The following is a 13683-nucleotide window of genomic DNA, read 5'->3' on the forward strand; positions in this document are numbered from 1 at the left end:
GACATCGAGAGCACCAACTTTGGATGAAGGCAACATCATGTCTCCGCCTGTACTTTCCTCACAGACCTGCATTTTTCCAGGGACACCCTACTCACCACCGTCTCCACACAGCAGCCAGATTTCGGTCCCTCAGATGTGGAAAAATAAAAGGTAATTTCCTCTGAGCAATGACAAAGCTAAGAGGTTGACTTTATCCCTCTGTAAGCTCTTGGCTACCGAAATGCTGCCTTTCCGCCTGGTGGACACAGAGGATTTTCGAGACCTTATGTCCGTCGCAGTGCCCCAGTACCAGATGCCCAGTCGCCACTACTTCTCCAAGAAAGGTGTGCCTGCGCTACACCAGCATGTCGCACACAACATCACCGCTTCCTTGAGAAACTCTGTGTGTGAACAGGTGCATTTCACCACTGATACTTGGACCAGTAAGCATAGACAGGGACATTACATGTCACTGACTGGGCACTGGGTAACTATGGTGATAGATGGTGAAGGGTCTGCTGCAGAAGTCTTGCCGTCCCCACGACTTGTGTGTCAATCCTCTGTCTGTCCAAGTTCCTCCACTGCTTCTGCCTCTTCAACCTCGTCTGGGTCCTCCACCTCCGCCCCAAGCCTGCCTGGTCAGGCCACCCGTATTGCAACTGTGCACAAGGAATCCTGCACACCTCCTTACTATGCCGGCAGCAGAGCTCAACGGCATCAGGTGGTCTTTAGCTTGAAATGTCTTGGAAATAAGAGTCACACAGCAGATGAGCTGAGGGCAGCTCTGCGGTACGAGTTTCGAAAATGGTTGTCTCCACTCAACCTGCAGCCAGGGAATGTGACAATGCTGCAAACCTGGGTGTGGTCCTTCGCCAGGGCAAGGTGACACACGTGCCTTGTATGGCTCACGGGTTGAACCTTGTTGTCCAGCAATTTTTAACCCACTATCCCGGCCTAGATGGGCTTCTGCACAGGGCACGGTCACTCTCTGCTCACTTCCGCCGCAGCTGACTGACTTGCATCGCTCCAGAAGTCTTTCGGCCTGCTGGTTCATCGCCTGAAATGCGATGTGGCTACACGCTGGAATTCGACTCTCCACATGTTACAGCGACTGTGGCAGCACCGCCGAGCCCTGGTGCAATACGTTATGACATATAGCCTGGGCCAACGAGATGCAGAGGTGGGGCAGATCACGCTGATGGAGTGGTCTCAGATCAAGGACCTCTGCACCCTTCTGCACAGTTTCGACATGGCGACGAATATGTTTAGCGCTGACAATGCCATTTATCAGCATCACAATTCCAGTCATTTACATGCTGGAGCACATGCTAAACACTATTCGGAGTCAGGGGGTGGGACAAGAGGATGGGGAGGAAGTACAGGAGGATTCATATGCGCAAGGGATAACAACATCTACAAGGTCCAGACGTTCATCATCACCAAGGCAGCAGGCATGGGACGGTGGGGGAGAGGGATTAACAAGGGCGCATGGTAGCAGCCAAAATGTTGAGGAAGGTGCAGGAGACCAGGAAGAAATGGAGGACGAACTGTCGATGGACATGGAAGACTGCAGCTGGCTGAGGGAGACCTTGGTCAAATTTCGGTTGAACGAGGTTGGGGGAAATGTCAGAGGAAGAAAGCACGGTTAGCACCTCTATGCCACAAATACAGCGAGGTCTTGGTCCGCATGGATGCGCAAGACACATGAGCACCTTCTTGCTGCACTACCTACAACATGACCCTCAGATTGTCAAAATTAGAAGTGACGATGATTACTGGGTTGCCACACTATTAGATCCCCGGTACAAGTCCAAATTTTGTGAAATAATTCCAGCCATAGAAAGGGACGCACGTATGCAGGAGTATCAGCAGAAGCTGTTACTCAATCTTAGCTCTGCTTTTCCACCAAACACCAGTGGTGCACGGACTGAATCTCCCAGTTGTAACTTGACAAACATGCGACTGTCTCGTCATCAACAGTCTAACCGTATCAGCAGCACCGTATCTGGTGCTAGTAACAGCAATTTTATTGAATCGGTACATAATTTTTTTAGACCATCCTTTGCAAGGCCACCAGAGACAAGAAGTCTGACACATAGTCAACGGCTGGAGAGGATGATACAGTAGTATCTCCAAATGAACATCGATGCCATGACTTTGCAACTGGAGCCTTGCTCATTTTGGGCTTCAAATCTTGAAAAATGGCCTGAGCTCGCCACTTACGCCTTGGAGATCTTGTTGTGTCCAACTGCCAGCATTGTCTCTGAACGTGTCTTCAGTGCTGCTGGGCGTGTGCTGACAGATAAGCGCACGCATCTGTCCAGTGACAATGTGGACAGACGAACGTTCATCAAAATGAACAAGTCATGGATCCACAAGGAATTTACTACCCCTGTGTCATCCTGGGAAGAGTAAAGGCTGGCGTTTTTTTGACAGTGCTTGATGCAAATCTACCTGTGAAGTGTACAACTGGGGCACAAGTGCTACCACTGAAGTGGTGTCTGTGGGGCCCAATTTTTGGAAAAAAAGGGAGACTCTGCTTGGAGTCCGCTTGCTGTGTTTTCAAAAATGAGCCAAGATGAACAAGTCATGGATCAGCAAGGACTTTGCTACCTACCCCGGTGTCATCCCAGGGACAGTTAAGGCTGGCATATTTTGGAATGTGCTTGATGCAAATCAAAACATCCAGTTAGCAACTAGGGCACAAGTGATGCCACTTGGGGTGTCTGTGGGGCCCAATTTTTGCAAAAAAGGGAGACTCTGCTTGGAGTCCGCTTGCTGTGTTTTACATGATTTTAGAAGGGCAGGACATGCCTATATATGTGTCTCCTCCTCTATTTCCTCGTCCAGCTGTTTAGTTTTCCCATGAGTATATGTCCTTGTCACTTTCCTATGTGTTTGTGTTGTCGTGTGAGTTGTTTGTCACCTTTTGGACACCTTTGAGGGTGTTTTCTAGGTGTTTTTATGTGTTTGTAATTGCCTCCCATTGTTTTTAATGGGATTCAAGAGGTTCGTCGAACGGCTCACCGAACCGAACTCTAACTTCGTTCGACGAACCGAACCAAACTCAAGCCTCTAGAGGTTCGCTCATCCCTACTGCGCAACTGACTGCCGCAGTGCATGCTGGAATAGCGTTACAGAAACTGGTGATTACGTATGTAGATTAACCACAGTGTGCTAATTCATAGTGTATGTATTTGTCTGTATATTGGCCACATAGCATATTTGTGCACCTGTATATTCAATTAATACTAAAAGTGCGTGTGATTCTACAATGCAGATATGAACAGAAAATAAATGGGATATTTAATTATTTATTTTTTTAAATATCTGCTATACTATATGTCAACAATATTTCAACTAAAAGATTTTTTTAAAATAACACAAGTCAAGAACATTTATTTAAGTCATGGTAAATTAATCTAGAGTAATTCAGAATATTTCTATTAATTTAAGGTAGTGTCAGAATTTGATGGTCACACAAATATTTATACAACCATATTAATGGAAAATTTTCATCTTCATATATTGAATGGGTACTCCAGGTTTGGCACGAAAGTCTGCAGTCATTCTATGTTACTGTAGACTTGTGAACCCTCAAAGAGCATGCAGTCAGGATTCTCCATTGGTTGTGTCGGGAATGAACGGTCAAGAGACCACAAGTTTACAATATGCATGAAGTGACTACAGACTTTCGTGCCAAACATGGACAACCCATTAAAACCATGAAAAATCAGCAGTGATATTAGACAACATATTGAAAAAAAAAATCTGTGAAATTATCAGACCACATTTTCTTACCTGGAAATAAAAATCTAAGGTTCCAACCATGTCAGTGTGTTCTGGAAAACACTGCAAATTAAGAAAATAAAACAACTACAATTAGATAAAATAATTGTTTGTTTCAAAAATAATAATTATATTATTCAACTTGTAAGCATGTAGCTCAGCTTTCTTAAAAGGAAGGTGCCACCCTAAAAAAAAAATTCCCAACAATTGACATTTTTAAAAAATATTAAAGGTTTAATGTTTTTTGTTTTTTTAAAAAAAATAATTTATTTTTGCTAACAGTGTGTCACGCTTGTCAGACAGTCCTGTGGTGTCCTGCTGAAGAAGGTCACAGCGTTTAGCTACATAAAGTGCTCCCTGACATTCTCTTCTTCTATGCTTGGGGTTAATCAGTTTCCCTTTAGGTCCCTGCGGATTTCCTAATCTTTCAGCTGTGAATAATCAGCACTTCCCTTGGTTTCCTTAGTCTCATTCCCCCTTAGGGGTGCTTCACACACAGCGAGCTCGCTGCCGAGATCGCTGCTGAGTCACGCTTTTTGTGACGCAGCAGTGACCTCGCTGTGTGTGACACTGAGCAGCGATCTGGCCCCTGCTGCGAGATCGCTGCTCGTTACACACAGCCCTGGTTCGTTTTCTTCAAAGGCGCTCTCCCACTGTGACACACAAATCGCTGTGTGTGACAGCGAGAGAGCGACGAATGAAGCGAGCAGGGGAGCAGGAGCCGGCGTCTGGCAGCTGCGGTAAGCTGTATCCAAGATAAACATCTTAACCAAGGTGGTTACCCGATATTTACCTTAGTTACCAGCCTCCGCAGCTCTCACGCTGCCTGTGCTGCCGGCTCCGGCTCTCTGCACATGTAGCTGCATTACACATCGGGTTAATTAACCCGATGTGTACTGTAGCTAGGAGAGCAAGGAGCCAGCGCTAAACAGTGTGCGCGGCTCCTTGCTCTCTGCACATGTAGCTGCATTACACATCGGGTTAATTAACCCGATGTGTACTGTAGCTAGGAGAGCAAAGCTAAGCGGTGTGCGCTGGTAACTAATGTAAACATCGGGTAACCATACCCGATGTTTACCTTAGTTACCAGTGTCCGCAGCTTCCAGACGCCGGCTCCGTGCAAGCGCAGGGTCGCTTGCACGTCGCTGCTGGCTGGGGGCTGGTCACTGGTCGCTGGTGAGATCTGCCTGTTTGACAGCTCACCAGCGAGCATGTAGCGATGCAGCAGCGATCCTGACCAGGTCAGATCGCTGGTCGGATCGCTGCTGCATCGCTAAAGTGTGAAGGCACCCTTAGTCTTTGCTGGTGATAGAGTTAGAAACCTATACAGATGTTGAATGTAATCAGTCGGCTTGTATCCATCTGAAGAAACATTATTGTTCATTGCTGAACCTCTCCCTGAGTTATCCTGGAGATAAGTTGTTCATGTGCTTTCCCCTGTGTCTTCTTTAGAACTTAGTGGAGTTGACTATTCCATCCCATCTGTTACCTATCTAGGGGCCCAGTTCTATCAGGCTCAGGTATCCTACTCAGCACATAGGTGCGGCACCCATCTAGGGTTATCAAGGGAGCCAGGGTCCAGTGGAAGGTTTGTTCAGGAGTCACCATTTCCCCCTTCACTATACACAGGGTTTCCCTTCCCTGTCACGATATGCATTGTACTTCCCCATACCTAGCGTGACAGTTTTTAATGGAGAAAAATTTGAAAAATAATGAAAAAAGTTTATATATTTTCTACTTTTAAACACTAGTAAAAGCAGCTAGTGAAATTTGCATGAAAACCTAGTGTACTGCTAACTTACATTACGACTGCAGTAAATGTGAGTGGGATTTGCTCGCATGTGTCTTAAATCACTTGTCCTCTCCCCTTCTGGGAGTGTGCAAAAAGATACAGAAGAATGAAATTTGGCATCACAGTGCAGAGACATTTTGTTGGTGACTGCAAAGTGATATTGACATGAATATAGTGTCAGGGTGCATGGCTAGCAGCTCCGATTCTGTTAGTTGATGCTGCATCATACTTTGGGGTTAAATACACAGAGTGTATCACATGCTAGGATTAGATAAGAGGAGTGTAAAACATGTTGGAATTACTTACAGGGCTCAGTGAAGTGTTACTGCATATCTAATCCCAATATGTATTTCCTAAGGCATGTAATATGTAACACCACTCTATCCACTTCTATGGGAGCAGTGTTGTGATGTGTGACTCCAGCTCCACACATTTCAATGGAAGCCGTAGTGTAATGTGAAAGACCTCTCTGTCCACTTCTTTGGGAGCAGTGAAGTTGTGTGGCCCCGCTCTGTCGAATTCTATGTTAGCAGTGGTGTAATGTGTGACACCATCCTGTTTACCTCTATGGGAGCAGTTGTGTAATGTGTAACACTGCTCCATCGATTTCTATGGGAGCAGTAGTGTACTGTGTAATATTGCTCTGTCCACTTCTATGGGAGCAGTTGTGTAATGTGTGACTCCGCTCCATCTATTTGTATGGGAGCAGTGGTGTAATGTTTGCTCTGTCCACTTCTATGGGAGCAGTTGTGTAATCTGTGACACTGCTGCATCTATTTGTATGGAAGCATCAGGATAAAAAAATCAGCAGTCACATGGATCTTGTTCCTTTTTCTATTCTAATTTGTTTTTTCATATTTCATATCCATATCCATTTCATTTTTCATAACCATTGCACAAACAGTGACACATTTCAGTCTTGTGTATCAGACGTTTCTCGAATAATGTGTTTATCTTAATAAAATGACAACATTTATATAATTTTATGAATGCGCTCACATGAAAAGAAAAACTGCTGAATTACATTGAATTACGGTAAATTACTGCCAACACATCTTACAATTTAACTCGCTAAAGCCCGCTTTACATGCTGCAATATATCTTATAATGTGTCGGCCGGGTCACGTCGTAAGTGACGCACATCCGGCATTGTAAGGTACAGTGCAGTGTGTGACAGGTACGTGCGATTGAACGGTAAAACGTTCATCGCATACACATCGTACCTTTCTCTAGAATTGAACATCAGATTGTTCAACGTTCCCGGGGTAACACACATCGCAGTGTGTGACACCCCGGGAACGATGAACAGATCTTACCTGCGTCCTGCGGCTCCTGGCCAGCAATGCGGAAGGAAGGAGGTGGGCGGGATGTTAACGTCCCGCTCAGCTCCGCCCCTCCACTTCTATTGGCCGCTGCCGCGTGACGTCGCACGTCCCTCCCACTCCAGGAAGTGGACGTTCGCCGCCCACATCGAGGTCGTATGGAAGGTAAGTACGTGTGACGGGGGTTAATCGTTTGTGCGGCACATTCAACAAATTGAACATGCCGCACATACAATGGGGGCGTTGCAAATCGCATACAATATCGTATGCGAAATTGCAACGTGTAAAGCAGGCTTTATATATTTAAATTCGATTCCAATGCAAATTGATGTGAAAATTCATAATCTTAGCATATATAATATGTTTCTTTCAAAATGATTTTTTTACATACACAAGTATTTTTACCTTTTATGTTGCATATTTCTAAAAAATAAAAAAAATACTGCAAAACAAATTTTAACATGTATGGAAAACCATGCTAAAGAAAATAAAAAAAGAAGAAAAAGTATTTTTGAGAAAAAAAATTCCTTTGGAAAAGGCTGGATTGAATAACTCCACCTTCATAATTTTTACAAACCCATAGCATTGTATAACATTTAATCAGTAGCAATGGGAGAGACAGGCAAAAAAATCTTATTTAATAATCTAAGAAAAAGTATATTCATTATAAGAAACATACAGGATTAAGTCCAATGACCAATGAAGCATATTTAAAATGGAGTGAATCAATTCTATAGTGGCCGCGCTCCTCGTAGTGATGATTTTGAAACCTCTTGTCCACAATTGGAATTTATTGTTCAAAAAACATTAAACATACGTTTAAGGCTGGACTCACACGAGCGTATGGCATCCGATACGAGAGCATCGGATGCGATATGCTAATGTCCCCCGGCTCAGGCTCTGCTGCGAGCGTGAGCCGGGTGTCATGCGACTGTAACCCGATCTTGCGATCGGGTCACAGCTGTGAAGCTGAGTGCAGGCGCTGCGGAGGAGAGGGAGGGGTTAATCCTCCCATCTCCTCCACTGTCAGCCTGTGCGTAGATCGCACTGCACTGGGATAACATCCGAGTGCAGTCCGATGTATCTCTCGCATCCATTCACTTGAATGGGTGCGAGAGATACGGCGGTAGCAGCAAAACGCAGCATGCTGCCGCTTTTCTCGCATCCAGAATCTGGATGCGAGAAAAGCTGACCAACAGCTCAACCTCATTGCCTAACATTGGTCAGAGTGCAATGCGAGAATTTCTCGCATTGCACTCGTCCGATTTTCACGCTCGTGTGAGCGTACCCTTACATACATTTCTGTACGTTTAATGTTTTTGAACAATAAATTCCAATTGTGGACAAGAGGTTTCAAAATCATCACTACGGGGAAGCGCGGTCACTATAGAATTGATTCACTCCATTTTTAACCTTTTTACCTGTGGCAATCTGTGGCTGGATGAAACACAGGATCAATTCAAGGCAAGCAGCAGACCCGGATAAACATTAGAAGCGTGAAGAAGCTTTGGAAAAATCATAAGTGCTTGAAGTTTTGTGGCAAAAGGTGAGTGCATAAAACTTCATTTAAAGGGCACCAGAGAGTCGCTTTGATAACGCACTGAGATTGGCGCCGCGTGTTTGTTTTTTATTATATACCCTGGAGGGAATCACCTCACTTCAATGAAGCATATTGACAAATATGGTAGTAGATACGTTCAATCAACAAAAATCGATAATTTAAAAGTCAGTTTTAAATTCTTCAAAAGACGATCATAATAGTAAACATATAGAGTTGAAACCAGACGTTTACATTCAATAATTAAAAAGACACATATGCATGTTTTTCTCACTATCTGATATGAAATCAGAATAAACCTTTCCAGCGTTAGGTAAATTAGGATTACCAAAATAATGCATATTTGCCAAATGCCAGAATAATGAGAGCTAGATAACATTTTAAGGCATTTTTATTATTTTCTGCAAAGTCAAAAGTTACATGCACAAACAGTACTATGCCTTTAAACAATATGGGACAGCCAAATAATGAGGTCATGTTTTTGGAAGTTTCTGGTAGGTTTATTAGCAACATCTGCGTTAATTATATACACTTGTGGATGTATTTTTATGCACACATGAAACACACTGCTTCTTTGTGTAGCATTATGGGAAAGATGGGGAAAATCAGCAAATTCTCAGGAAGAGCATTGTGGATTTGCAAAAGTCTGTATCATCCTTGGGTGCAATTTCCTGAAGTACGCAAGTACATACAGGACTGTAATGTCCAGCCATCATACCACTCAGGAAGGAGACAGGTTCTGTGTACCAGAGATGAATGTGCTTTGGTCAGACATGTGCATATCAAAGCAAGAACAAAAGCAAAAGACCTTGTGAAGATGCTGGCAGAAGCTGGTAAGATTGTGTCATTATCCACAGTGAATCGAGTACTGTATCAACATGGGCTGAAAAGCCACTCTGCCAGGAAGAAACCATTATTCAAAAATAAACAAGAAAAGCCAGATTAATGTTTGCAAAAGCACACAGGAACACAGACCTTAGTTTTTGGAGACATGTCCTGTGGTCTGACAAAACTAAAATTGAACTGTTTGGCCATGATGACCATCGTTGCGTTTGGAGGAGAAAGGAAGTAGCTTTGTCGCCTAACAACACCATCCCAACTGTGAAACATGGGAGCGTCAGCATCATGTTGTGGGGTTGATTTGCTGCAGGAGAGACTAGTTAACTTGACAAAATAGATTGCATCATAAGGGAAAAAGATTATGTGGCAGAACTCCAGCAACATCATGAGTCTTCCAACCTGGCAATCACCTAAAGCATATTGACAAACCAGTTACAAAGTGGCTTAAGGATAATAAAGTCAATATTTTAGAGTGTAAACTGAAAAATAAGGAGCGCTGATAGTGTAATACCAACAGATCAGTGAGGTAGATCAGGAAAAATACACTCACCTGAAAAGGTTGTGAGATAGTCACAACCACTGATAGAGCATAGGATGAAGGCGTCTGCTGCAGCCCCACAAGGATGTGCATACAAATCAGAGTGAAGAGGGGGTTAAGGCCGCGCATCAGCCAAAATGAAGATGTAGCACGTTGATGTTATAAACGTATTCTTTTATTCCATCGGTCTACGCGTTTCGAGGATACACCTCTTCTTCAGGACCAGTGCATCAACATAGTATCATAGTATCGATACTATGTTGATGCACTGGTCCTGAAGAAGAGGTGTATCCTCGAAACGCGTAGACCGATGGAATAAAAGAATACGTTTATAACATCAACGTGCTACATCTTCATTTTGGCTGATGCGCGGCATTAACCCCCTCTTCACTCTGATTTGTATGCAATATTTTAGAGTGGCAATCACAAAGCCCTAATCTCAATCCTATTGAAAATATATGGGCAAAGCTGAAAAGGCAGGTGTAAGCAAGGTGACCTAAAGCATGGCTCAGTTACACTAGTTCTGTCAGGAGGAATGGGCCCAAATTCCTACCAACTATTGTGAGACGTTTGTGGAAGGATATCCAAAATGTTTGACCCAAGTGTGATGAACAACTGGGGAATGGGGGGGGTTCAGACATCACACCACTGTCAACAATCTGTGATGAACCCGCAACTTGCAACCAAACCCTGACGTCTATAAAATATCAGAGCCATGTGATACGGCCTTGTCACTTCAAAAAACATGTGGCCTTCTGCACCCCCAGGGGTACGAAATGACAGCTTGGCAAAGGGTTACACTGACACCACCGGCAATGCGGGCACAGGGAGGCACCAAAAGGGAGACAGAGGGGGCCACGCACCATTCGGAGCAACACCCCACTCGCTCACAACACTGACAGGCAGTCTCTTTTATTAGCCCCAGTGAATCAAGGCTCTTTCAGGTGGGCAGTGTGCCACCAGTTCCTTGTTAGATATACAAATTCATCTCAATAAATTAGAATATCATCAAAAAGTTAATTTATTTCAGTAATTCAAGTCATTACACACACACACACACACACACACACACACACTGATCTATTTCAATTATTTATTTCTGTTAAAGTTGATTATGGCTTACAACTAAAGAAAACCCAGAAGCCATTATCTCAGAAAATTAGATTATTATATAAGACCAACTGAAAAAAATGACTTTAAACTCAGAAATGTTGGTCTACTGAAATGTATGTACATTAAATGCACTCAATATTTGGTCAGGGCTCCTTTTGCATGAATCACTACATCAGTGTGGTGTGGCATGGAGGCAATCAGCCTGTGACTCTGCTGAGGTGTTATGGAAGCCCAGGCAGCTCGCCTGCATTGCTGGGTTTGGTGTCTGTCATCTTCCTCTTGACAATACCCCATAGATGCTCTATGGGGTTTAGGTCAGGCGAGTTTGCTGGTGAATCAAGCAGAGTAAAACTGTGGTTATTAAACCAGGTATTGGTACTTTTGGCAGTGTAGACAGGTGCTAAGTCCTGCTGGAAAATAAAATTTCCATCTCGAAAAAGCTTGCCGGCAGAGGGAAGCATGAAGTGTTCTAAAATTTCCTGGTAGACGGCTGTGCTGACTTTGGTCTTGATAAAACACATTGGATTAGTGATGAGCCACCCCTCTAGTGTTCGAGTTCGGTTCGTCGAACCCCATTAAAAACAATGGCAGGCAAACACAAACACATACAAACACATAGAAAACACCTTCTAAGGTGTCCAAAAGGTGACACAACACACGAGACACCACAAACACATAGAAAAGTATCAAGTACATATACTCATGCTGAAAGAAAAGAGCTGGACGAGTAAAAGGAGGAGGAGACACAGATATAGGAATGTCATGCCCTTCTAAAATCATGTAAAACACAGCAAGTGGACTCTAACCAGAGTCTACATTATTTCCTAAAATTGGGCCACAGACACCACTTAAGTGGCATCAATTGTCCCCCAGTTGCAAACTTGACATGTTGATTTGCATGAAGCACAATCAAAATCCACAAGCCTTTACTCTTCCCAGGATGACACAGGGGTAGAACAGTCCTTACGGATCCATGACTTCTTCATCTTGGATCATTTAAAACATAGCAAGGGGACTCCAACCAGAGACTCAATTTTTTAAAAAAAATTGGGCCACAGACACCACTTAAGTGGCATCAATTGTCCCCCAGTTGCAAACTTGACATGTGGATTTTGATTGTGCTTCATGCAAATCAACAAGACTTTACTCTCCCCAGGATGACACAGGGGTAGAAAAGTCCTTGCTGATCCATGACTTGTTCATCTTGATGAAGGTTAGTCTGTCTACATTGTCAGTGGACAGACGCGTGCGTTTATCTGTCAGCACACACCCAGCAGCACTGAAAGTGTCTTCTGAGAGAACGCTGGCTGTCGGACACAAGATCTCCAAGGCGTAAGTTGCCTTCATCCAAAGGTGGTGCTCTCGATGTCTGAGAGAGCTCAACACCAGCAGCTGTTTCCACTTCCAAAACAACTGCCGACCTGCCAATCACACTGCCTGTTGCGGATAAAGAGGTGGAAGGTCTGCGTCGAAAAGCATGTGTGACTGCTGTCCCCACAGTCATAGAGGATGAAGAGCGCGCGGATGCACTTGAAGGGGCAGACGGTGGTTGGCCCGCTCCGCCAGGCCGCATTGTAGCACAGTGAGCTTCCCACTGCAACTTAAGGCCCCTTCATACACAGAGATAAATCTTTGGCAGATCTGTGGTTGCAGTGAAATCATGTACATATTGTTCCATTTGTACACGGCAACAAAACTGGCAATGAATGTCCACAATTTCACTGCAACCATAGATCTTCCACAGATTTATCTCTGTGTGTGACAGGGCCTTTATGCTTCATATCCATATGACGGTTCAAGGACAAAGTAGTGAAACTAGTGAGGTTTTGGCCTCTACTGAGAGATTGGCGACAAATCTTACAGATGATATGAGTTGGGAGATCCCTTGCGATGTCAAAAAAGGACCAGGCTAGGCAAGGCTTAGAGCCCATGCAACCTGCGCATGGGCTCAGAGGCAGAGTTGTGGCTGAGGATGCAGTTGTTGACGTGCTTCCAGTACTCTGTCTGTGTCCAGGAAGGCGCAAGCTAACCTCGTCGTCAGTCGCATCCTCCTCCACCGCCTCTGCTGACCTCATCGAGTGCCTGACTGTGGGTTGGAAGTAAGTGGGATCTACAACCTCATCATCACCCTGTGTGTTTGCACTTCCGTCATCCTCAGAGCCAACCTCTTCCTGTCCTGACCGAATAGTTAAGTTGTCATTCCAATCGGGTATCTGAGTCTCATCGTCATCAGCATGTTCCTTATTGTCTCCACCAAGAGGAGTTACAGTTTGGGAATGAGGGTCTACATTATGCTCAGAACCTTCTTCATCTGGGCCTGAATCTGACTCACAAAGCTTCTGGGCATCACTGCAGATGAGTTCCTTGTCTAGACTTACTGTAACTTTGGAACAGACCTCTGATTCCCAGGCTATAGTGTGACTGAACAGCTCTGCAGACTCAACCATCTCTGTTTCCCCATACTCTGCAGGGCGGGTGGAGACTTGAGAGCTGGTTGAAAGCAAGTGCGATTGGGGTGACAACTCAGAGGACTGGAGTCTTTGGGATGTTGAAGTTGAGGTGGAGGAGAGGCCACTTGTTAGAGCACTTGAGATCCATTCAAGCATCTGCTGTTTTTGTGCCTCATCTACCTTTGGTAGAAATGGACTTTTCCGTAGCAAAGGGATCATATCATATTGTCCACGGAAAGTAGTAGACATCTTACTTTTGCTGGTAGATGGCCTTTCTTCAGCAGATGTTTCTGTTGCTTTAC

At 44.3% G+C, this 13683-nt stretch overlaps 1 protein-coding gene across 3 annotated transcripts in view; it reads right to left on the reverse strand.

Annotated features, from left to right (window-relative positions):
* LOC142245214 (glutaminase kidney isoform, mitochondrial-like) overlaps positions 1-13683 on the reverse strand; it is a 1837395-nt gene that overhangs the window by 704616 nt on the left and 1119096 nt on the right. For all 3 annotated transcript variants that reach the window (XM_075317734.1, XM_075317731.1, XM_075317733.1), the window contains exon 11: positions 3781-3831. In XM_075317734.1, coding sequence (XP_075173849.1) covers positions 3781-3831 — 51 coding nt within the window. The remainder of the gene's footprint in view (positions 1-3780; positions 3832-13683) is intronic.

Source organism: Anomaloglossus baeobatrachus, chromosome 7 (genome assembly GCF_048569485.1).
Source record: "Anomaloglossus baeobatrachus isolate aAnoBae1 chromosome 7, aAnoBae1.hap1, whole genome shotgun sequence".
NCBI classification, from domain to species: Eukaryota; Metazoa; Chordata; class Amphibia; order Anura; family Aromobatidae; genus Anomaloglossus; species Anomaloglossus baeobatrachus.